Source organism: Paraphaeosphaeria sporulosa (genome assembly GCF_001642045.1).
Source record: "Paraphaeosphaeria sporulosa strain AP3s5-JAC2a unplaced genomic scaffold CC84scaffold_7, whole genome shotgun sequence".
Classification (NCBI taxonomy): domain Eukaryota; kingdom Fungi; phylum Ascomycota; class Dothideomycetes; order Pleosporales; family Didymosphaeriaceae; genus Paraphaeosphaeria; species Paraphaeosphaeria sporulosa.
Genome location: NW_017253366.1, coordinates 1,771,220 through 1,794,545, shown reverse-complemented (window position 1 = coordinate 1,794,545; position 23,326 = coordinate 1,771,220). Strand labels below are relative to the sequence as shown.

General features: G+C 55.7%; 10 protein-coding genes across 10 annotated transcripts; 4 read left to right on the top strand and 6 right to left on the bottom strand.

Annotated features, from left to right (window-relative positions):
• Positions 1–12: 12 nt before the first annotated feature.
• Positions 13–1,439, bottom strand: CC84DRAFT_1177967 (uncharacterized protein; the record flags this gene model as incomplete). Its single annotated transcript, XM_018180312.1, has 2 exons — positions 13–497; positions 689–1,439. The coding sequence occupies 2 exons, from the start codon at positions 1,437–1,439 to the stop codon at positions 13–15; spliced, it is 1,236 nt and encodes a 411-aa protein (XP_018034425.1).
• Positions 1,440–4,261: 2,822 nt separating this feature from the next.
• On the bottom strand, positions 4,262–6,105 carry CC84DRAFT_1058242 (uncharacterized protein; the record flags this gene model as incomplete). The annotated part of the gene is made up of 2 exons (XM_018173558.1): positions 4,262–4,321; positions 4,366–6,105. Coding segments are annotated over 2 exons (1,800 nt in total), but the record flags the coding sequence as incomplete, so codon positions are not given.
• A 1,015-nt stretch (positions 6,106–7,120) lies between these two features.
• Positions 7,121–7,669, top strand: CC84DRAFT_1063954 (uncharacterized protein; the record flags this gene model as incomplete). The annotated part of the gene is made up of 1 exon (XM_018173619.1): positions 7,121–7,669. A coding segment is annotated over one exon (549 nt), but the record flags the coding sequence as incomplete, so codon positions are not given.
• A 1,047-nt stretch (positions 7,670–8,716) lies between these two features.
• CC84DRAFT_884580 (uncharacterized protein) lies at positions 8,717–9,824 on the bottom strand. Its single transcript, XM_018187783.1, has one exon. It carries the CDS (start codon positions 9,671–9,673, stop codon positions 8,792–8,794), a length of 882 nt encoding a protein of 293 aa, XP_018034422.1. The 5' UTR covers positions 9,674–9,824; the 3' UTR covers positions 8,717–8,791.
• Positions 9,825–10,441: 617 nt separating this feature from the next.
• On the top strand, positions 10,442–12,274 carry CC84DRAFT_1197570 (RTA1-domain-containing protein). The gene is made up of 6 exons (XM_018181530.1): positions 10,442–10,615; positions 10,676–11,220; positions 11,271–11,331; positions 11,434–11,844; positions 11,892–12,151; positions 12,212–12,274. The coding sequence occupies exons 2-5, from the start codon at positions 10,896–10,898 to the stop codon at positions 12,028–12,030; spliced, it is 936 nt and encodes a 311-aa protein (XP_018034421.1). The 5' UTR covers positions 10,442–10,615; positions 10,676–10,895; the 3' UTR covers positions 12,031–12,151; positions 12,212–12,274.
• Positions 12,152–13,380, bottom strand: CC84DRAFT_1166181 (uncharacterized protein). Its single transcript, XM_018178890.1, has 2 exons — positions 12,693–13,380; positions 12,152–12,643 (listed from the first exon to the last, which is right to left on the bottom strand). Exons 1-2 carry the CDS (start codon positions 13,091–13,093, stop codon positions 12,475–12,477), a joined length of 570 nt encoding a protein of 189 aa, XP_018034420.1. The 5' UTR covers positions 13,094–13,380; the 3' UTR covers positions 12,152–12,474.
• A 993-nt stretch (positions 13,381–14,373) lies between these two features.
• CC84DRAFT_1050559 (uncharacterized protein) lies at positions 14,374–15,277 on the bottom strand (the record flags this gene model as incomplete). Its single annotated transcript, XM_018173469.1, has 4 exons — positions 14,374–14,588; positions 14,651–14,828; positions 15,068–15,095; positions 15,144–15,277. Coding segments are annotated over 4 exons (555 nt in total), but the record flags the coding sequence as incomplete, so codon positions are not given.
• Positions 15,278–17,092: 1,815 nt separating this feature from the next.
• Positions 17,093–18,266, top strand: CC84DRAFT_1188539 (Di-copper centre-containing protein; the record flags this gene model as incomplete). The annotated part of the gene is made up of 2 exons (XM_018180995.1): positions 17,093–17,223; positions 17,354–18,266. The coding sequence occupies 2 exons, from the start codon at positions 17,093–17,095 to the stop codon at positions 18,264–18,266; spliced, it is 1,044 nt and encodes a 347-aa protein (XP_018034418.1).
• Positions 18,267–19,155: 889 nt separating this feature from the next.
• On the top strand, positions 19,156–20,230 carry CC84DRAFT_1207257 (uncharacterized protein; the record flags this gene model as incomplete). Its single annotated transcript, XM_018182087.1, has 3 exons — positions 19,156–19,362; positions 19,510–19,528; positions 19,564–20,230. The coding sequence occupies 3 exons, from the start codon at positions 19,156–19,158 to the stop codon at positions 19,869–19,871; spliced, it is 534 nt and encodes a 177-aa protein (XP_018034417.1). The 3' UTR covers positions 19,872–20,230.
• A 67-nt stretch (positions 20,231–20,297) lies between these two features.
• Positions 20,298–22,842, bottom strand: CC84DRAFT_884501 (amino acid transporter). The gene is made up of 4 exons (XM_018187782.1): positions 21,964–22,842; positions 21,691–21,874; positions 20,829–21,515; positions 20,298–20,775 (listed from the first exon to the last, which is right to left on the bottom strand). Exons 1-4 carry the CDS (start codon positions 22,480–22,482, stop codon positions 20,582–20,584), a joined length of 1,584 nt encoding a protein of 527 aa, XP_018034416.1. The 5' UTR covers positions 22,483–22,842; the 3' UTR covers positions 20,298–20,581.
• Positions 22,843–23,326: the final 484 nt, after the last annotated feature.

Here is a 23,326-nt window from a genome sequence, read left to right as displayed (position 1 = left end):
GTTGTTAAGACTTCACGGGAGCGCTGCGTCTGGGGAGCATGGAGCAGGGCAAGGCACGCCGCGAGGGCCCGTCTGGGAGCAGGCCTCGCGCCAGCCGTGGGAGCACGCATCCCGGGCGCTGATCGCAGGCTGGAATATTCGCGCTCTGGTGGCGCCTAAAGACGGATCGCCTTTGCAGCAGGTGGGGCCTGCCGCGAGATGGGATGAGATGACATGTCTGCAGCACGGGAGGTGGTGGGCGCAAGGGAGTTGGCCGGGCTTGCGAGGGCCGTGAGCCGTGACGTCGAGTCGAGTCGAGTCGAGTGGAGGCCAGCGCTGAACGGCACTTGGCCGGGCGCCTGGCGGCTGCTGCTGCTGCGTCTGTTGCGCGCGCCTCACGCCCTGAGCTTGCTCCCTTACTCGGCGCGGCGCGAGGGCGGCTGCACAGATGCCCTGATATAGCCTCTGCCAGCGCGCATGCCCGAAGCGGAGCGAGCGCCGACGCAGGATGGGGGAGCCTCTTGAATCAATAGAGCATTACGAGCTTGTCACGGCGCCCAAGGCGGCTAGCCCGGCACCCAACTTCAACCGCCCACAGCGCCCGCGGGCGAGCACTGTGACAGACGTTGGCGGCAGCAGCTTGCAAAGGCCTGGAAACTCTGCTTTGCTTGTTCGCTGCAGCCCGCAGCCCGCAGCCCCCAGCGCGCACGGGTCCGCCGAGCGCCCGCCTGCAGTTGCTGGCCCGGCGGTGCGGGCACGCAGAAAAGCCACACGACGTGAACGCGTCCGTCGGCGCGGGTGCCAGTGCATCGCCCTCCATCCCGCACCTCCATCCAGCAGCGTGCATGGTGCAAATTGTTGAGGCGCAGAGCTCGCGGAGCGTTGAAACGGCTTTGGAATTCCCATGACACTGCCGTGCCCGGCGTGCCCTGCTCGGCGACCACGCCAGACGCCCCAGGATCCTGCAATTCCTCTTGTGTGTCGGTCTTCTGCCGTAGAGTTGCAGTGGGGTCCACTTTGGAACTGTAGATTCTGCACCTCGCTGCTAGTGTCACGGCGGACGCAGGACAAGGTCCCGCTGCTGTGTGAGTGGTGCATAATACACGTCCGCCCCAGCTGCTGCCAGACGGCGTGCACACTGCGAATGCTCCACCGTTGCCGTCTGGCACGATCCAGCACGGCAAACGCCCATCACTGGGATCGTGCCGCCAGCCGGAGGTGCTGATTGCCGTGCCCTGAACGGGGCCGTAGCTTGCGGGCCGCCGTGCGAGATGCATGCACATGAGACCTTCTCTCTGCAATCTGTGCTGCACGCTTGCACCCTCTGCATGTCCGTCGCTCTGCCAGTCCTCTGCGGCAAGGTCAAGCTCTCGAGCGTCCCCAAGGCTGCAGATGCCGAACGCCAGCGGATGCGGTGCAGTCTTCGCATCGCAGTGCCGGGCGGGCGGCCAAGCAGCCATACCGCCGCCGCGGATACCTCCACGTGCCTTTCCAGGCCGGAACCCTGCTCGAGCCAACTCTGTGAGACCCGTCGATCGACCTTGAAACACCCACCTGGCTACGAAACTGAAACAAACGTTCCTGGTCTGCGTGTCACCGTCTTGGAGCTGCCGCGCGCCATCCACCGCCAATGGCCGCCTGCCACAGCCTACTCATGACCGTACACTGCACGCAGCAGCCCTCTACCTGTTACTGTACAGCGTCGCAGCGCGCACAAAAGGCGGTGGCGCCAGAGGATCGGTGAGCACTCCAGGGATCCGCCGTCTGCTGCGTGCGGTTTGCCAACTTGCCATCCGCGGAGTTGCAAACCATGGCCCTCGACCTCACCGAGCAGGCATGCCGGAAGAATTCTAACGTCCGACAAGATATGCGCCGGGCAACTCCTCCCTACACGCCATCGGAGTACTGGCCAATCAGCGCTGCCCTACCCTTCCTTACTCCCCTCCAGCATCATCCATGAACGCATCTGTAGGCCATCGCAAGGTACATGAGCTGCCAAACCTTGGTATATGTCGGATCTCGAGGCCACCTTAGTCGTCGTCTGTGCTGCCTTGCTCGACCACGCACAACATGCGGTCAAGTGACTCTACGCCATGCCTCAAGATTCGACGCCAGGAGCGCAGCCTGCGTCAGGACTCCTCTCACCTGGAGATGCCAGGCAGGCACGACCGCGATGCGTCCTCCTCTCATACCGATAGAGTTTGCGATTGACAGTCGTGCAACGCCATCTTGCCCAAGCCATCCGCGTATCACGGTATGTCGTATACGAGGATGACCGAGATGAACGGTGCAGGAATGGACACCACCCAAACGGGCAATCGAGGGGCCTGAGCGCTGCCGCCGTACGGAGAGGCAGAGCAGAGACCGCAGCGTATCTCCGACCTTGACCCACGGAGCCTCACACTATCGATTTCATTCCACGCGGCCGGCTTCCACCCCGAATGTTTCTTTCTCCTTCGAGTAGCAACACCGCGGCGATGCGGACAGCGCGGCTTCATCTCAGAACAAAGCCGCGCGGAGCCGTCCTGCCTGCAATGCGCTGCAACTCGTTCAAGATCACCCAATCTCCAGCACCGCACTCTTGCCCGCTTCGAGCATAGCCATCACACGCCCGTCACCTTCCATCCGAATCCAGCCTGTTGGCCCCCCGCCCGCCAATAGTGCATCCCATCCATCCCACCCAGGATTTGATTCCGGAGAAGGAAGGGAACATCCTTCTAGAAATGTGCGAGTCACGATCCGCGCGCAACCCAAGATTATGTACCCACCGTCGGCGTCATGCCGACACTGATGGGTCCCGGGTCCACTCAGTAGGATCATGCAAACCGCGTTCTGGAAAGGCTCCCGTTCCTTCCTTCCCATTCAAAGTCATCCCACGCCAGCGCTCCAACCGCGCTAGACCTCCAGCCAAGTTGGTAAAATGCATGGTAAACTTTGAGTGCACCTTCCCGCTCCAGCAATCTTCTAAGATTTCGCACGCACTATCTAGACAGATATCTCAACCAACCGCGATAAACCTGTAAGCAGGAAATGCAGACAGACTTCAGTGCACCTTCCCGCTTGAGCCATATTCTAGATCTCGCACTCGACATCCAGATGGGATTCCCTACCGTGTTCCACAAGTCATGCTCCCTCATGATCGATTCGCATCTGCGACCCCACCCCACAATTTACCATTTGCATAGTAATCTCGCCGCGCGCCCAGCCTCCCAGACAATAATCTGGAAGACATCCCGCTATTCTCCTCCCGGTCGCGCACACGCATATAATAGTGGCAAAGGAATCGAATGGTACGATGAACCCCCGGCACATACATTCGGCCCGTGAAGCCATCCCGCGACCCCGAAATACACCACGCCGCACCTTACCTTGCGTGGACACCAAGCAACGCAATGTACGTGCATACGTACGTAGAAGCCTCGTTCTTAGAAATCAACGGCAAAGGGAGACAGACAGATGGTCTAGTGAACGCCGGTGCTGACGGCCAATATTTGGAATCAGACCACCTTGTCCCGTTGCTGACTTGTTAGCAATGTGGTCGTGGACTCGTCGCTACCAAGGTCATTTCCCATTCCGCATTCTGCTGCATGGAACCTCTTCTTTATTACCTCGATTCAGTCGCATCCGTATTCTCGCATGCCTTGCACCAGATATTCAACCGAAACACGAAAGATCCACGTACATGGGGCCCGGTGCCAAGTCATCAAGAAGAACCAGTCAATCAGTCGTAGCAATCGTGCTGTGCTTATTCGTTCACATGCAACCCTCCCTATACTCCGTGGATATATCCTGAAATACAAAGCAAACCCACATTCGTTCCATTTCATTCGCTCCCAAAATGCCAGGAAAAAAAAAGGTAAAGAAAGATTGCCCAATTGTCAGCCATATTCCCGTATCTGCTCTCCGCGGCTCTCTGGCCATGTTCAACCCGCCCACAAAAACGCCATGCGCTGTAATCGAAACCATTATTGAGATTTAAAAAAAGTCGTGAGTTTCCCACATTCTGCATGCGGACGCAAGAGACCCAGTGACGAAGGAAAGCGGGGCCGTTATCGAAGGGGCCCTCCAACGAAGGTATCACCGCCGCCGAGCAGTTCAAATCGGACGGTTGGCGTAAAAGGAGTGGAATTCAAAGTGAGGGTAGAACGCACACTTTTCCGAAAAAGAGTATCTAAACCGGGGTATCAAATGCGAGGTCGTCTCATGCGGCGGCCGGAGCAGAGTTGGTGGCGATGCTCGCGTCAAGATCTGGATTCGTTGCCTGCAGAGAACTCGTGGGCTTTTCGTCGACACCGGGAGCTCTGCAGAGGGGGCAAGAGTTGCGGCCGGTGATCAGCCACTGCTTCTTGTTAGCGACGTTCCTTTATATCCAGGTAGGGTACTGACCTGATCGATGCAAGCCCTGTGGAACAGGTGCCCGCACTTGATCAGCTTTCGAGCTTCCTCGTCGGCCTCAAATTCACACAAGCAAACCAAGCAGCGTGCCTCTGCCATCAAGTCGATGTGAGGGGGTCCTCCCTCGGCCTCTGCGACCAACCTTCCGTTATCGTACGTCCGTATCACGTGAAGTCCTGGTGCCGCTGCAACATCTTCCTCGCTTGCTACGGGCGGTTTCGCGGGTCCCAGCAAAGTGGAGAGAAGGAGCATGTCTTCGTAGGTGGGAGAATCTGTAAAAAGACTAGGTGTTGTGAGGATAGGGTGGTTCTCGGGGTAGCTACCACCGAGAACATAGATAATCCAGCTTCTTGAGCCCTCTCCGGGGTTGTTGTCGGGTTCGACAACACCGTTCCGACGGGACGAGCCGGACCCAAATCTGGTGAAGTCAGACTCACTCAGTCGGCGCTGGCGAGGAGTACGTCGGTGAGCTGTCGGCTCTTCGGTAGTAGGTTCTAGACCTGACGCAGTTGGGCGGCGAATGAAGCTTCCGCGACGGGACGATGCTGAGGATGGAATGGCCGGAGAGGGTGGTGAAGCTGTGAATGTCGGAGTAGTCGCGCCGGAGGAGACAGCAGACAGGCCGGCACTCGCTGGTGTGGAGGGAGGTGGGAGAGGACCAGCTGGGGAGTCGCTCATAGTAGACCACGGGCGTGGTCGCGCCGAACGGTATCTTTGGTTGTCGTAGCTGGACGAAAAGTTGTTCATGCCGCCCATAGATGCCCTACGCCGGTGGCTAAACCTCGTAGTGTTGGGAGGTTGGCGAGTCCAGCCTTCCATAGGTTCTTCTCCGGGCGACGTAGCAGGCGTGGGAAAACTAGACAAGGCGTCGAGGAAGGGCGGGATGTTGTCATCGCGCTCGGTGCCACTGCCCGGGTTGATAGACCGAATACCAACGATGATAATGGGCACCATCCTACCATCTCCTTCGTCTTCTTCGCCATTGTTCTCAGCCCGGCCATCTCGGTCTACCGTGTCCGCGTCCAAATGTTCATTTCCATGCGACGACCCGAACCTAAACATCCTGAAGAAGTTGAGCGGCTGGGTGTTTCCACCTGGGGTGTCTGTGCCCTCCTCGTTTCCGTTGCTGTTACCACTCTGTCTCAAGGCTGAGGCGATCCTCCCGTTCTGCAGCGCCTGTAGGAAACTGTCAAAAGTGCCGTCTTCACCATCACCCGCAACGTTGCGTGCTTCGGAAACGGCTCGGTGGTCGTCGCCCATCAGCGAGGCTGCCGTAGCTGCTGCTGCGACCGACAACAGCCGCGATAGCATGGCTGCCTGGTCCTCCTCTCTTCGTATGGGCGACCTGCGGCGGCGTAGCGAGTTCGTCATGTTTCTGAGGCCCCTGTCCGGTCTGAAGGACGGCAGCATGGATGACGCTCGGCCATCCCGCCTGGCTGAACTCAGCCGCGGCAACGGCGAGTCAGAAGATGCGTTGCTCGTGCTGCCCGCGAGCTCCTCGAAGCTGAGGTCCAGCTCCGGGGAAGGGACTTGGACTCTGGGTAGATACGGACTGCGCTCGTAGCCTGTGCTCGTGGTGTGCCGGTGCCGGAGGCGCTCGATTTGCGGCGTGGGCGCGGGTGGTTCGGAGGGCGTGGATGATAATGTGGATTCACCGTCTCTAGATCTGCTGGGCATGCGTCGGTGGAGGAGGCTCGGGATCGAGCTGAGCGAGGAGCGGGCCCTCGTCATGCGCGAGGGGCGGCGCTGCAGGCCGCTGGCTGGGCTGGCTACGGCGGTCGAGCGGGCGTCGTCGTGCTCGCGGTGGGTGGACAGCATGTGCAGCGGGTTCAGTCGCTGCGAGAGCGGCCGCGAGGAGTAGGGAAGGGCGCGCTGCACCATCTCTGGGACGGCGTCGCTGGCGGTCGGCGGCGAGCGGCCCATGGACATGGAAGGCCCCCATGAGGACGGCCGGGCCCGCGAGCGCGAGGGCGGCGGCGGGGGGTCTTGCGCACCGCGCGAGCTGCTCTGGCCCATGTTCGGAGGCCAGGCAGGCACGAGCTGGCGGCGTGGGAGGGGAGCGGTGGGACAGGAGAGGAAGAGGTGGCGTGGCGCCTGTGAGGCTCCCCAGATCCAGTGATGTAGGTAGGCGCGGAAGGCGCGTCTCGCCAAGCCAGGCCGGCTCCAGTCACGAGAGCGGAGAAACGTTGCACGTGCAGCCACCGATCAGGTATGCCAACTTGACAGCTGCTGAACCAGGGAACTGTTGATTGCAAACGGCACACGCGCATGCGCTGGAGAAGCGCACCGAGCCTGCTTTGCAATCCAATACCGCTGCGCCCATGCAGCCCAGCCCGGCCCAGCCCGGCCAGACATGCACCACTTTGCTTCGCCGCTGCGGCCCGCCCAGCAAACAAAGTCGTCGCGAAGCCGCACTGATGACGGAGCAGGACCACAAGACGAACTGGCCGATGGCGTGACCGCCAGCCCGCACCCAGACGTCCAGTCGGCTCTGTACAATCGCTGGGAGCGAGAAGAGCGCCGTGTCGCAGGCCTCTCACCTGCTGATGATGCGTTTCAAGTCCCTGCACCGCCGTTTCCGCACGCTCCGCCTAGGGAGCCACGACCAAAATTCACTTCAGCCCGCGTCCAACAGGAGCTTGCTGGCCTCAGTCCCGCCATCCTACCTCAGACAGCCTCGTTCAAAGATGATCTAGTGCGTAACAAAGCTGCCACGCCTGCGCTGAGGACCTCTCATCTAAATGTCTTGTCGACCATCATGCACCGCTGTCTACTTGAGGGAGATTACCAGCGCGCATCAAGAGCATGGGGCATGATCTTGAGGACTGAGGCTCACGGCACTCCTATTGAGCCGCGATACAATGGCCTGTGGGGCTTGGGTGCTGAATTGCTACTTCGTCGAAGATCCGGGGATGAACAAGACAGACCACTCAGCGACGAGTATCAATATTCAGAAGACGGCTTCCAGCTTGCGAAAGATTACTACGAGCGCCTGATTCTTCAATATCCCGTACGCAACTTCCAACCCCATGCAATCGACGCCACCATATTCTACCCGCCCTTGTTCTCCGTTTGGATCATGCAAGTCCTCGAGAGAAGCAGACGTGAGCGTCGACGGCTCACGGACGACGAAGCCGCGACCTCGGAAGACCGGCATAAGATGCAACAGGAGGAATTGGCTGGTGCGCGAGAGATTTGTCGACGACTGGAAGAGCTCGTGCAATCGCCACCATACGACAAAAACGCACAATTACTTGTTCTCAGGGGGCATGCTGGCCTCTGGGTCAGTGACCTATTGTTGGGCAAAACAGTAACGCTGGAACCAGATGATGAGTCCGACTACGGTTCGGACAGCGATGAAGAAGAGGATGAGGTAGACCCTTTCGAGAAATCCACGAAGCGGGCCGAAGGAATCCAACAAGTACAAGAAGCCAAGTCATTTTTTGAGCAGGCACTCAAACTTGAAAAAGATGCTTCGACTATTTCGACGTCTAATCTAGAAAGGGAACTTCGGGATGTCACTAAACGCCTGACTGAGCTGAAGAGTTTACATCATTGATACAGCATGCAGTGTGGATTGGTATACTCGACAACCCGTCTACATGAGCCAGTCATCATTGCACGGTCACTGCTTCATGCCTGCCCCATAAGCTGGATTACAACCGATGGCTTCCAACATACAGTTTCCTGATGCGAAACACTAATCCGTGGCCGAGAGGCACATAGACTAATACCGCTCCGCAGTAGACACGCTGCGGTCACGCGCAGCTCTTGCGCCGACTTCTACTGATTTGCAATCACTCAGGCCTGCCTTTCGCGCTCGGTCGCTGCGGTAGCCGAGCTATGCAACTGCGAGTGGCGCCCGTTGCGAAGTCCGTATTCGCGGCGGACATGCAAGCCCCCATACTTCTGTTATACCCCACAATTTTATCTTGTACTTCATCTAGTACGCCTGGCAAGAATTTTGCACTTCTCTCATATGATGGTATCATAGTTTGTTGCGGAAGCTCTTATGGACGATTCACCAAGGTCTTCTCATCAAGAAGCCTATCGAGCTGCCTGACAAGAACACCGCAGAGCAGCACGCACTCTCTATTCACAGGCACACCGCCTTTTACCTGTCCCGAATCATCGAAATCAACACCACTTCTCTTCCTCCTTCTTCCGCCTCTGCAGCTTCCCTATCCCCTCTTCATCAAACTTCACCTCTCGCGCGAACATACTCGAATGCTTCCACTTGAACCATCACTACATCGAAGACGTTGATTCTTACCCCATAATCTGTCATACCTACTCCATTTCGCCTTTACTATGTTAGAAACGCCCCTCTTGACTTAGCTCTCCCACCAAAATCATCCCAGCACCACCTCTCATATGATACACAACAGTACTCATACACCATCCCAACATCCTCTACTCACGACCTTGCCCCCATCTCCGGCCTCCTCGGCTGCACCAAAGCCCATAGATCCCTCGGCCGCCCGCCAGCATCGCAGCTCGCAAATTTCCACCATGCCCAGTGCCACGCCCCCGCAAGATTCACCAGTCCCCATCTCACCGGTGCTGGCATCGGCGGCCACGCCGCCCACATCCCCTCTTCATATGTGACGTCGTGGTTCAGCAAGAAGAACGGCACCACATCCGTGGTCCCCGCCTTAGACACCGTTTTCTTCCCCCACGCCTTGAACACCGCAGCCGCTTCCTCGGCCCTACTGGCTTCCGGGAGATCAGCAAACGCGGCGATGGTCTTGATTTCGGCGTGGAAGTGCTGGCAAAACGGCCGCTGGAAAGTTTCCATGATCCTCACTAACTCCCCACCATCGAAGTCATACGGTTCGCCTAGCGTGGCTAGATACGATGCGAACCTTGCCAGCCCTGGTAGGAACGCCTCATGCTCCCTGTGCGTCTCTTCAAACAAATCTTTCCGGCCCAGCGCGTCTTCTATCGTGGGGAACAGCTCGCCTTCTTCGCTGTCATGGTGGCTTTGCACGAACTTGCTCCACGCGAGGCAGTACCCGATGAAGTCGTCCTTGTCCTCGTGCGAGATGAGCGGGGCTTGATGGTAGATGGAATTGTAGCCGCGGAGGATAGCGTTGTGGATGTGCGACATGTGGGTTGCGCCGACGGTGAAGATATCCATCTTCTTGGTCTTGAATTGCGGTGTTTGTATTAATGGACAGGGACTGTCGGCCCATTGCTTGGATGGGGGAGATGTCATGTTAGACGAGGCACGCGAAAGTAGGAAGGCGGTGAGAAGAACTTGGAGTGCGAAGAAGACGGCGGTCGTATAGCCAGGCATTGTCTAGAGTGTGTTTGGGGGGCCATCGTGAAATATGTGGATGTTTCGGTGTGGGCTTGGGACTGCGCGAGTATGGTGTGATGGTTGCGGTGGGCTGATTGTGGTGCTTCACAACGTCTGAGCGTTACGGGTAATTGGGCGCATGTGGGAGTGCACCTTCTTCACAGCGATGGACCTCTTGTCTCACTCCTACATGAGACTTCGTTGTTCCTAAGATCAAGACCAACGGTAACGTCTTCTCCCCGAAACCGCTGACGAAATTCGAGCCGTTATCGGCCAGACTGCGTGATAATGTAGCCCCAAAATAACACTGCTATCTTGACGTTCCTCTCTGCATTTTCGACGAGCACAATTCCAAGATCAGAATCCTCAACTAAGCGAAAACGTGCATACCGCATGAGGGCGATGCTTGCACGACAAGGAGCGCGCCCAGAATGAGCACACCGGCTCAGACTCGGGGTGTGGAAACACCGTGTTGATGCTCTCTCCTACCTAGTGGATCTCGCCATCTCGGCGCCTGGACTTTCGCGCACACCATCAACTTACCGAACTATCATACCTACCGTCTTGCGTTGTCGACGTCTGTACAATCGCGTAGATAGCCAGGGCCCTCGCAAACGCAACCAGATTTGGAAGTTTCTACGCGCTGCGGGTCTGGGGGCCGCCACGCCGAACCTGCCGCCCCAGAACGCGAATTTTTAGCCAATCACACGATACACGGGAACCGGTGAGCGCGAGGCCGACAATGTGAAAAGCCACAATAGATGAAGGGAAGGGAGCGATAAGGTGGGCGCTTGTACGCTGGAAGGGTTTTCGGTTTGGCTTGACCTTGGTATTTTTTCTGGCTTCAGCGCGGCAGATATCCTTACTTGGGGTTTTCATCCGATTCACCTCACCACATCTAGACGAGCTGTGACTTCCTACTTCGGGTCCGAAGAAGAGGTGTGTAGGATTCTACATGATGTATACACTAGATGGCGCACACGCTGATTCGAGGATTAGTTACGCCTCCTACCGGTGTAAAGGATTCAAGCCTCGCGAGCACCGCATCGATATTACCCAGCCCATGCGGCCGTAGCCAGCCATACCTACTATCTGAATTTCCCATCTTGTCTCTTGCTGACTACTTACCACGAGAGCGCAAGCAAGCAGACCATCCAAGTGCACTGCACCCAGGAGCACAAATTTCAATTCGCCTGAAGTCCTAGGCACAAGCTTTATCATGACCTCCTCCAACACCACCTGGCCCCCCGGCGAGGTCTGGAAAGACCTCATTCCCTTCGGCCCCCTCGCCAACTGTACGCTCGCCCTCTGCCCCGTCGAATGGAGCGTCTTTACGTACCAGCCGTCCATCGCAGCCAACTCCGCTCTCCTCGCCATTTTCGGCGTTCTGCTCCTCGTTCACGCTGCGCAGGGTATCAAGTACCGTGCGTGGGGATACATGGGATGTATGGTCGCGGGTTGTGTGCTGCAGATCATTGGGTATGGGGGCAGGATTATGCTGCACGGGAATCCGTTTGATTTCAATGCTTTTCTGATGCAAATCAGTACGTCTCCACAAAATCTTGAAGCATATAGTCGTATTGACAAAATGCAGTCTGCATCACAGTAGCACCTGTGTTCTACTGCGCAGCGGTATACGTACTCCTCGCGCAGATGTACGTCGTCCTGTTTCCCACCCTTTACTATTCATACCCTACCATATCACCGACCATTCTTTCCCCTTGAATCACTCAAACTGAATTAACACCCTCACCCAGGATGACAACTCTCGACCCCTCCCTTTCCCGCCTCTCCCCCAAACTCTTCTACTACATCTTCATCCCCGCCGACGTCACCTGCCTCATCCTCCAAGCGACAGGCGGCGCCCTCTCCGCAACAGGAGCCACCTTCGACGCCGTCAACACAGGTGTATCTGTCTCTAAAGCTGGTCTAATCCTGCAAGTCGTCGTGCTCACCATCTTCCTCGGTGCCACCGCAGACTACCTACTGGTCTACCGGCGGACCCACGGCGCTGCGTTGTTACGGCGGCTGAGCGTGTTCTTGGGTGCGGTCGGAGCAGGGGTTGTGTGCGTGCTTGTGAGATGTGTATATCGAATTGTGGAGCTGAAGGACGGGTATTTTGGACCGGGTTTTCAGCATCAGTGGGTTTTTGTTGCGTTGGAGGGCGTGTGAGTGGTCCTGCTTTTATGTGGCAGTAATATACTGATGATTCTAGGGTCATGTGCATTGCGGTGGTGTTCCTTGCAGCTGGGCATCCGGGGATGAGTCTGTATCGTCTGAAGGAGGAGAAAGGGCCGGCACGCCAAGAGAGGCAGGCGGAGGTGGCTCAGCAAGGTGGAGTTGGGTATCACTAGAGGCGACCCTCTAGCGTAGAGATGAGTAGAACGCGAAAATATGGGAGATTTTGTCTTGACACGAAGTATCTGATGGATTACACCGGGAAGGGGCTATCGCCAGACATAAATTTGCTGCGAGGTGACCAAGTCCCACACACGGTGCAGCTGTATGTCTACATCATGCTTATTCCTTATCAAGATAACATGTGGGCATTCATTACACCAACACACTACCATACGCCCTCGATATCCACGCGCCCTCTACATCTGCATAACCATCTCCATCCCTGCGAGCATTTCGGAAAGGCAACACTGCTTTCTACATAACATGCCACACCAATCAACCACACGACGTCCCGACCGAGACAGGCAGCATCCACGGTATTGTATAGTGGACGATCCAACGTACACCGACCTCTATGCACCTCTGTCCATCTCCGTTCCCGTCTCAAACCAATTGATTTAAGCACGCCAGTTCGGGTCCTGAGCCTGCAAGTCTCTGGCAATAGCTTCGTCATTCTCAGTCTCGTTGTCAAGTCCAATCCTCGCTTCTTCGCCCCCGAGCGCAATAGCACCCTCCGTCCTCCTGGACATGCAGCAGGAGTAAAACACGCCTGCCCACAAGAACAACCTACCCCCAGTCAGTTCCATGAGCAAGCAGCTCCGCATAAATCACGTACCAGTTGAACACATTCAGCCACAGAATCGCGCCCTGCCACGTCTCCACCTTGACGCAGCGAATCCACAGCCCTGTCTCACCTGGGCGCTGGACATCGCACTTTCCATCGGTAGTCGCGATGTCCAGCACGAACCCGACGAAGCCCAGCCCAAACGCAGCGGCGAGCTTGAGCAGCGCGTACTTTGCGTATTTGGCCTTTGTGAGGGCGCCCTCGCGAGCGCGGCGCTGCTCGCGGGCGATGAGGAAGGTGGTGCTGGCCGAGGTGAGGAGGAGGGGATAGAGCAGGCCGAATGTGAATGACTTGTGCTTGTGCGGGACGACGGCCGCCAGGAACGTGGCGAGGAGGGTTAGGGCGACGATGCCGAGCTGGGCACCCTGGAGGGCTTTGAGGCGGGGAGACATGTTGGGAGCAAAGCTGAGGAATCGCATCGTTGCAATGGGATCTTCTGAGTGAAGAAAATGGACAGATGTGAATGATGCGGGGTGCGGTGCGACGGTGGTGATGGTTATAGCGACCATGGAAGGCAGGGCTGCTGACGCGAGCTGCTCACCGGTCGAGCCTGGGGTGTCGAGATAGGATCATCACCCTTGTGCATGATATCCACTTCTGGAAAGTTCAATACTAGTCTCGTATGCACGCTGGCAGCGGGTGATGTGATTGGCAGTGTTGCCTGGAATCCAGGAACGCGATACCGGAAGCGTTTCACTCCATGCGACGGCGTCTGTGTACACTGCGCGTCCGTAAGGCCTCCATGGCGCCAGGGACCACAGTTGATTCTCGGCAAAGAGTTGGAAGGCGCCAGTTGGGAAGATTTCACGGTGCGGGAAGAACAGGCGGCAGTGGGGGCCGAAGCGAGGGGTATACCACCATGGGTACATGGATTTCTTGATGAAGTCTGGGCGGCACCATTGGCCTGGAAGTGGGTCCGTCAGCGATATGTAATCTGATCAAGACTTGGTGTTCCGAAGTGTTGGAAAAAAATGGAAGCCCCTTTCCTAATCAGGCCTTCGAAGTACGAAGGCTGTATCAAGTAACGGGGCATTTCAATGATCAAGTGCAGTCTCGACTTCTAAGTTTCGCTAATAGAATATCGCATACGCGGAAGTGAAATGTGGACCTAGATATCAGGATGCAGGGGATTTTGGCTAATACAGGGTGTGGCGCGGACGTTTGCCACTGCGGAGTGGAAGTTTAAATCCACCTCGACACGCACAAAAGTTGGATCAACGTTCGGTTTGTATCTAGAGTAAAGGGTGTTGGGCAGCTGTCGGTCGCGTCAGGTGCGTTTCTTCAGACGTAGATGCCCCAGTTCGATAGAGGCTGTTAAGAGGGCTGCGGGTATCTGCTCACATCCCGGTCACCTCCCGCATCTCTTCTACCCCCACTAGGTGTGACTGCCGTACAATTGAGACATCCGCTCAACATCCATCCGCATTTCCACTGTCTTCGTAATCCCACTTGCCCCACCCGCCAGCAGTATCGACTCCTCACTCGCATTGTCGCCCTTCTCAGTCGCACCTCCCATATCGGAAGCATCGTGAGCGCCCAACGGCAAAGTCCCGGTTTCCTTCATCTCATTGGACAAATCCATCTCGATCTGGCCAGTAGATTTCGTCCGCGACCGGCTCTCGCTTTCCACACCGCTGCTGCCGCCCACAGAAGCTTTCTTTGATCGTATAACCGATGTGTTCCTAAAAGTCTTCTTAAACAGCGGTCTCAGCGCGGGCGCAGACGCCGAGATGATGGCGACGTTGACTTCAATCTGAGAGAGCAGTAGGATAAAGATAGCGTCGTATGCGACGTCTTTGGTGTAAGTGTAGGTGTAGAGGGCGTAGATGCGAACAATGGAGGCGAGGACTGCGATACCGCCGACAAGGAAGACGGCTATGAGGGCCCCTGACGATAGATTTAGTAGGTATGAAGGTTTCGATTCGGGGCTTTATCTGAGTGGGGCTTACAGCGCTTCCGGGGGTGCAGCTGGAGCTGCCAGAAGGCGCGGAGGGGCATTACGAGGATTACAGTATCGGTCAGGATATTGATAGAGGCAGTTGAGAAGTACGTCGCAACAAGGTTGTTGCATTCTGCAGGAAATGTTGGTGACCATGCTTGTGAGGGGTTCTTGGGGCATTCGAAGGCCTGGGATGGTCAGTGGCGAGAGATTCAAGGAAGCGAGGGCGGAAACGCACATTGACGAAGGTTACGACAAGAGTATATGTCGCCACAAATGCTCCAACGGCATAGACTAGGCGGCGGAACTTGGTCTTCGTGAATATACGATGGTATAGGGCGAGGATGCTCGCTTTTACGAAGAATAGCGACCACGGATATACAATTTGGTACGCGTACCAATGCTTTAGTGTAGGCTGCAGGATCACGAGAAAGTCGAGATCCGATCCATGACGACTAGTTAAGTCCGTTATAGTGCGAAAAGAAGTTGTTGATATGACTTACCCCGTTCCCCATGAGATGTGGAACCCGTTCTGAATCCCCATCCCAATTGCGACCACGAGGGCACATAACATGGACCAGTCATCTAGACCGACATACCTGGTATGCACGTAACGACACCAAAATCTGAAAAACACTCAGCGATGGCAGAGCTCACAGAATTATAACGTACCTGAGGGCTACAGCGATGGTCGACAGAAGTAGAAGAATTCCAGTGATGATCAGAACCATTGGCTGGCGAGAATGGTCACTCGCACTGATGAAGTTTGCCATCTCTGGCCAGCTTTGTTCAGAGCAGATGTCCTAAGAATGTTGCGCAAGCTTCTACTGAGGAGTCACCATGGGCCGCCTCCTCCTTTAAGGACGTTTTGACCTTCTCTCTTCCGAGACTCGCTCATTACCAGATCCTAGACTACGGGTGACAACGCCATATGCTTTCCAATGGCAATACAGCGAAGGCGGCGAGACATTTGGTAGATTCGAGGCAGGTACTGCGTCTGGACGCACTTGAGGCTGACAGTCGTCGAGACAAGTACTGTTCTGGGGTATAGTTCGGTCAGCTGCGGCGGCTAGGCTGCATCTCACCTTGTGAGTGGCAAGCATGCCTGGATCCGGCTATTTCATCTAATCGAATGTCAATGTTTGAGTAAAACCAGCTTGCGAACGACAGGTTGACGGTGAGAATACGGGCCGTTTGTGAGCATTGATGCGGAATGTGTTTCGTTTGGGAAAACATGGTCGCGCGTTGGGCTGTAGGCAAAGTGCAAGAGATGTGACATGAACAGGAAGGCACAGCCATTAACTGCCAAAGTTGTGGCCAATGTGACCTCACCCATGAAGTCACGCTCCACTCAGGGCTAGAAGCTCCTGATTTTCCTATGGCACGAACGTATTGTTACCCATAGGACGGTTTTCGTATGACGGAAAGTTAATCTTCCAGTCGCCGGAGTGGCTGTCAGCTGTCAATGTGCATTTTCGTCGGCTGTTGATGTTGCGCAGGGCGCAGACGCAGCCGGGAGCGGGGAATCTGTGCCTAGTTCGATAGGGAAGTCAAGTACTGGAGAGTCGAGGCCAATGGGCGGCGAAATGCCTGATGAGGTGGCACCTTTGATAGGCTCGGTAAGGCAAGACGGTTCCAGCTTGGTGGCCGCTACCATCAACCTTGCGTGCCGAAAGAATCTTGAGATTCCAAGATTCCGTCCCGAATGCCGACCTCGATCTTTCTTCCCTTACCGGGCTCAAGGGTCGGATCGGTACCAAGGCGGGGGCGATCACAGTTCCATTGCTGTGCGGACAGTTCGTCACTACCACCGGTATTCCGTGCCCCGTGAAAACCACACTGGCCAGCTGGTTAACAAGACAACAAAAAGAGGGGTAGGCGCGATAAGATCTGGTTTCGAATAAGAGATCTGCGGGCACCAGGGTGCATCGCAGTCGTCCTCTAAACAGTTTCCTCGCCGAGGGCGCTTTTCTTCTAAGGATCGTCGTCCACAGTTGCCCGTCCAGCGTACCATTCAAGTGTGGCGTTCACTGTCAAATGGTCGCAGATCACCGTTAGCGCAGCCACGTGCATACCTTTGGTATGGCATTCCGGGGAAATACAGGGCTCGAGGAAAGCCCCAGAACAACATCACGACGGGCTAGTATACACCGATCAACGCTGCTGCCCAGCGCCTCGCCACACGGCACTTCGCGAACCAGTCGACTGCCCCAGCGAGATCTCACAACATCGATCAAGTTTCCGAGAGAGTGGAACATCCCAGGCGCGAGATCTGTAAAGTTCCAATGGTGTGGACGGTGGCTATTGCATTATTGGATTGATGTGTGCTTGGGCGCTGTCGTTTGGGCTTACCGGGTTATAAGTACCTGCTGGTTTCTCCCCATCAATTACCCGGCGTCTGTTCTTATAAGGCTGCAGAATCAGCATTCCTCGGCTCATCTATCACGTCAACATGTATTTTGCGAGCCTTCTCAGAGCTTTGGCCGTACTATCGACCATCCAGACTACCCTCGGTACGCCCATCAACGATCCGGTTAATGTGCCTCCCGCCTCCTGCAACAACCCTCCCATAAGACAAGAATGGTAAGTCGTGACTCCTTCCTCATATGACCATAATATGACATCGCTGCTCTCGCTACATGCACGCATGCGATCAATATCCTAGCATAACAAGCTTCACCTCATAGACACCTCACTAATACCACCCACCCAGGCGCCAACTCACCAATGCCCAAAAGAAAGCCTACACCGACGCCGTACTCTGTCTGACCACCAAACCTGCCATCTCCGGCCTCCAGGGCACCACCAACCGCTTCGACGACCACCAAGCCGTGCACTCGGCCCAGACCCCAAACATCCACTGGGTCGGCCACTTCATCCTCTGGCACCGCTACTTCGTCGCTACCTTTGAGCGCGCTCTCCGCGAATCCTGTGCCTACACCGGCGCCCAGCCCTACTGGGACTGGTCGCTGGACGCGGAGCCGTCGAACCTGTCTTCCACCCGGCCCTTCGAGACGGCCATATTCGACCCCCGCACCGGATTTGGCGGCAACGGGCCCAAAGTCGAGCCCACGCCCGAGCAAAACCCGCTCAACATCACGGGCGGCACGGGCGGCGGATGTGTTCCCTCGGGCCCTTTCGCAGCGCCGAATTTCTGGGTTAACATCCCCGCAAGGGATTGTCTGAGGCGGGATTTCATACCGTGGATCATGAATTCGTTCGCGGACCCCGCTTTGGTGGCGAACGTGCTCGCGCAGCCAGACTACACCTCGTTCGCGCGCGCCATCGAGGGCACGCCCTCCTTCGCTGCGACCAACATCCACGGGTCTGGCCACTTCGGGGTGGGTGGTGTGCTGGGGCAGCTGGGCAATGCGGCGAATAGCCCTGCGGATCCGCTGTTCTATCTGCATCATGGGAATCTGGATCATGTGCTGTGGAAATGGCAGCAGCAGGATCTTGCGATTAGACTGAAGGAGGTCGGAGGGCCCGTGACGCCGTTTGACTACGGCGGTGTCAACGTGACACTCGACTTCAAAATCAACATGGGCACTTTGGCTGGGGATGCGACTCTGAAAGACCTGCTGGATACGGAGGGGAAGACGCTATGCTATACGTATGATGAGTGAAGGTGGTAGGGGAGAGGGACCGGAGAATATGTGTGTAGAATGTGGTTGAGAAAGTCTAGGTCTATAAAGTATCGACAGATGAAGTAGAAGAGATAGTGATATATACAGAGAAACGAAATCTTGAATCCATCCATCGGCCCGAACCCATAGAACGTCGTGAAAAAGGAGTGTAAGAAGGGAAAAAGGGTATACATAGAAGGTAAAAGGGTAATCAAAAAGAGTGACGAGAAGAAGAAAATCTGTGAACAAACGTCGAAAGGTCGGAAATTCGTGAAGGAGTGACGGGAAGGTAGTGAGTGAGCAGAAAAAAAAAAGAAAAAAAAAAAAGCAAAAGGGAAAGAAATGAGGGTATACCCATGCAGTGTCCGGCCCAGAACCCAGCCCAATGCAACCCAAAGCAGGCGAACCATGCAGAAAACAAAAATCCATGACGCTTCAATCCAGTCCGGTAAAAAGAACGTACGCCGCACTCAAAGCAGCAAGTCGAACCCGCAAACCGTATGGGCAACTCATTCCCTAGATGCGGTTATAGTCCCAGCAGCTCGGCCTCAGGCCATCGATGCCTAGGCTCATCCGCCTCGTCAACCTTCTCTTCTCCACGACACTCATGCGTTGTACGTCGGTGCTATCTGCCTCGCTCAGCACGCTATCCGCGCACATCAAGTCTTTGATGTCGAACTCGAATGCGCTCTTGAAGTAGCTGGTCGGGCTCGGCGTCTCGGAGAAAAGTAATGTTTCCATTGGCGGGCTCGCGGGTAGGATGATGGTCTTCAAGGGCGAAGCCTCGACCCAGTGGCTGCGCGTGGGCAGCAGAAGCTCTTGCGGGAGGTCTTCGGGAAAATAGTTTGGCGGAGGCGTTGAGGGCGGTGGTGAGTGCACGACAATAGTGATGCCGGAAGAATTCGAGGACTCGCGGGAGTGTGTGAGAGAAGGAGTGCTGGAGCCGGAGAGGGAGGGCGAGTGCGAGCCGAGGAGTAGGTCTTCGGCAGAGATGGACCAGCGGGAACAAGGTTGCGGTGGTGAGCGCATGACAGGGGACCAGCCTGTGTGTTGGAGGGAAGAGGGGATGGGCTTGCTGATGTTGATGTCTTTGGTGGTGAGTTTCTTGTGATGCCGCGGCTTAATTAGGGTAAGAACCCGGGTCTTGATCCAGGTGTCGAGGCGTGGCATTTTGATTGTGTGGTGTTGTTTGTGATGGAAAGAATCGAACTCTTGACGATGTAGATAGTGACTGTCTCTCCAGGAGGTAACGACCGATCTGAGTGAGTGAATGTAAGAAAAGCTACGTGATTAACAGTTAGCAATGCACTTCAAAGCTATGACCCAGTAGAGAAGCATGTACCCGATGCACCAGCAGCAGCGTGCAAGAAATCCTCCGAAATCTATGAAAGGCCCGGTCGATTGAATCAAATTTCCTGCTTGCAGCATACGGCCGTCGCAACTGTATCTATACCATCTGAATGCGGCACAGCCCTTCGCACGGCTGCGATGCTAAATTCTCCTCACCACAGCACACGAACTTTCTCCGTAGCCGTGATGTCGAAAACTCCGTTACGCACGCTCCGCATTCACGCTTCTCCCTCACCATCCAGAGTAGAAAGTTAGATTGTCCAATCAACGCGCGCGCTAGGGACGTGCAAGGATTTGCTAGGCGACGGAAGTCCGTATGGTTGGCCATGCTCACCTCATCAGTTTTACACCAAGCCTGCTTCCGCTCCATTATGTGGAAAACAGAGCGAATGACCATGCTCTAGAAGTCGGAGGTCCGATACGAGGAGCGGAAGGCCCAGACTTTGCTGTCGTGATGCAACGTCTCTCGCGCAAGTGCAGCATTGTGGGCAGCGAAAGTCCAGACGCGAGCGGTGTGGGGGCCGCCTTCACAGCTGCGTGACGCAACAAACAGCGACACAAGATAAAGCACCAGGGATCTGTACGAGCACAGCTCGTGCTCGATGTCGGAAAAATTTGAGGCGCAAGTGTGCACAAACGGCTTCGCAGGAGTCCGTTCGTAATTTCGTTTCAACATCAGCCTTGTGGAGTGTTGCGAGGGGTGGTGCTTGTTTACGGCTTCCAGATTACCCAAACGGGAGCGAAGTCCAGCTTCATCAGAAAAGTCGCGTTACGGAGTGTTGCAAGCAGGCTATCAAGCCTTGACGTCACGAATTGCTAAAATCGTCGTTCAGTGGAGACGCTTAAGGAGTCAACGTGCCAAAGGATTTGCTATGGCGATATGTTTGGCTTGAATACCTAAAGTAAAAAGCGCCGTTCGTACGAAGGCTTGGGAGCCCACGGGCATCGGGTGTCGCGCCAGCTGACTATACTGTCGGCTCTCCATCGTACTTTTTGTTATCGGCGGCACTGTGCACATCATCTTGCTTTTTTGATTGCACTGCTTCGAGCGTTTCGATCCCCATGTCAGTTCTCGGTCCGGTGAAGTTCTTCCGCCCGTCAACGAACCACTGGATAGTGCTGATAATAATGATGACGGCGAATGCAACAATGCAGTAGTCTGTGAGGTATCAGCAGCCCATCCATCTTCTTCATGGCTCTGGCGAAACTTACTCATGTTGTTGCCTGTCACGGGCAACTCCGGCGGGAATACAAAGAGAATGGTTGTGACAATAACATAAGCTACACCGAGCAAGTTTGCGGGCCATGCGAACCAATTTGGAAGTGTGAATGCTCTTGGTGGAAGCATTTTCCTTCCTCTCAGACAGTTGATGGCCACGGGTATGGCGTAGCTGACACCAAGCGCAACCACGGACGCGGAGATGATTGCATTGAAGGCGCTGCTTGAGCCCAAGAAAATGCATCCAAAGATGACCGTCAACACAGTGGTCAAGATCAGCGAGTTGAGTGGTAGGCCCAGTCGCTTGTGCACCTTTGCGAAGAAGGGCGAGAACGGCAGTCCGCCGTCGCGTGCAAAAGCGTAGGCCATACGCGACGATGTAGTCATGATCGCTGTTGTAGCGAACAGGAGGCAGACCAAGGGAAACATGAGGAGGCATACGGAGCCTGCCTGGCTCTGGGTGGCGTTGTGTATGATGTAGAGAAGGGGCCCAAGGGGAGATGCAACGATTTCTTCTGTGTTGCCGCCAGAAACGAACAGCAAGCAAGTTAAGAAGATGAAGCCGGTAAATGTCCCAATGGCCACGCAATAGATCATGATTTTCGGTCCTTCGACGGAAGCATTGGGAATTTCCTCGATCATATGTGCAACGGCATCGTATCCGGTCAGTCCGAGTCCACCTGAACATATTAGCAAGGGTCCTCTAATCTCTTGATGATAAAGACTAGATGTGAGCGGGAAAGAGCACTACAGTCATCACTGAGCTGAGCACTGCATTGCGCCTCCTAGGACAACACGAGATACTCAAGGTTTTGACGAGGCAATGTAGAGTATGACTGATGAATGGAAACTCACCTTGCAGCAGCCCAAGTAACCAAGCAATACCGTCAGGCCAACCTGTTTCATTGACGAACTGCCGGAACACATAGTCGCCGGATGCATAGTTGGGAGACGCGCAGGCCAGAACGGTGATGGAAATGACTACAAAGCCGAGTATAGACCAAGTGATTGCCCCCTTGTTGACGTAAGGCAGGAGGTCCTGATGCAATGTCATTAACGGTATCCGAGCAAAAGTATAAACCGCATTTCGTGTACTGTGCATTGAGGGCTGGGAGGATCATTACTCACGTTCATGAAGGCATTGATCAAGAAGGCAGCCAAAGTATAGCCGATGTAGATGAGGAACTGATGCCAGCGCTCCGGCTCGTAGGCAGGAGAATACATTGAGATGATGCCAATGATGATCTGGGATCCGAGCAATCCTCCGGAGGCGACTAGGGCAATCCAACCACTAACGTTGATCCAACCTGTGATCCATGATAGGAGAGGTACATAGCTCTTCCAAGAGATGACGGCAACCCAGTGGTACTGTCCACCAGCTGTTGGATAAGCAGAGAGGAACTCGGCAAGCGATGCCGCTAGGCATAAGTTACATATGCCTGCTGTGATGAGTCCCCATATGACACTGGTCGAACCGCCGCTTGGAAGGGCAAGAGATAGTGAGGCGGAAAGGGCGGTCCATGAGTTCAAAATGGCGAAAGCAAGCCCAAGCATGGACAGGAAAGAAAAGTTCCGTTGGAGCTCGCCCTTGTGGCCCAGGGCTGCGAGCTGAAGCTCGTCGGCGGTGCTTCTCTCACGGGCACGCATGGTTCAGAGACGGAAGGTGTGCATGCGACAGCAGAGCATGAGTACAGATCTTAAGAGGATGACGCCGGCGTCTAGAGCGCGTGAGTCCCTGGCCTTGAGCGCGGACTTCCATGCCAAACGTCATAAAGAGTACGGCTGGAGCACATGCACCCTGGGGCTAGTGTGCATGATCGCCGCGCTTTGTGCCTGAATGTGGAAAGTGTGGAGTGCCGCAAGCTTTCAATGGCGAAGCTTAGCCAACGCCCGCTCTTGTCGGAGACCGGGAGCGACACTAGAGGAAATGGTGCGGGAACGATAAAGCAACAGCATGGGGTTGTGAACTTATTGCCGGTGTGCCCTATCGCTATCGGCCCATGGTTGCTCATAACATGTCGTCGATTATCAAAGGCGGGCCAGGACGCGAAGAGCGACCGCGCGTCTGTTTCCCAATGCACCAGGACGACCAGTAAGGCCAAGGCAACAGGCGATCTTCAAGGCGCTATCGTTCGTTCGTGCAAAGGCGCTGTTGATGGCGTCCGGGCTCCCGACGGTTTTCCAATGCTGACGCTGCGGCTGTCCGCCCGGGGTGCCGCCTGCACGCTGTACTCACGAGCCCCGAGAGCCGTTCCTCTAGGCAGGCTGTGCGCATTGTGACACAGCTTCTGTGTACACGAACTTTTGGTGGCGGAGGAGAGAAGGCCGAATTCTGCGCCATGGCCCATCGCGACTCCAGACGACTTGGCAGTTGCTGACGGAAGGAGCGACACACTGCAAGGCGGTCGGCTCCTTCCACGGTCACACGTCGTTCCTCTCGCACCCCGCTTCCAAGACTGCTTTTACGCGCCCGTCGCTCTCCAAAAGACGG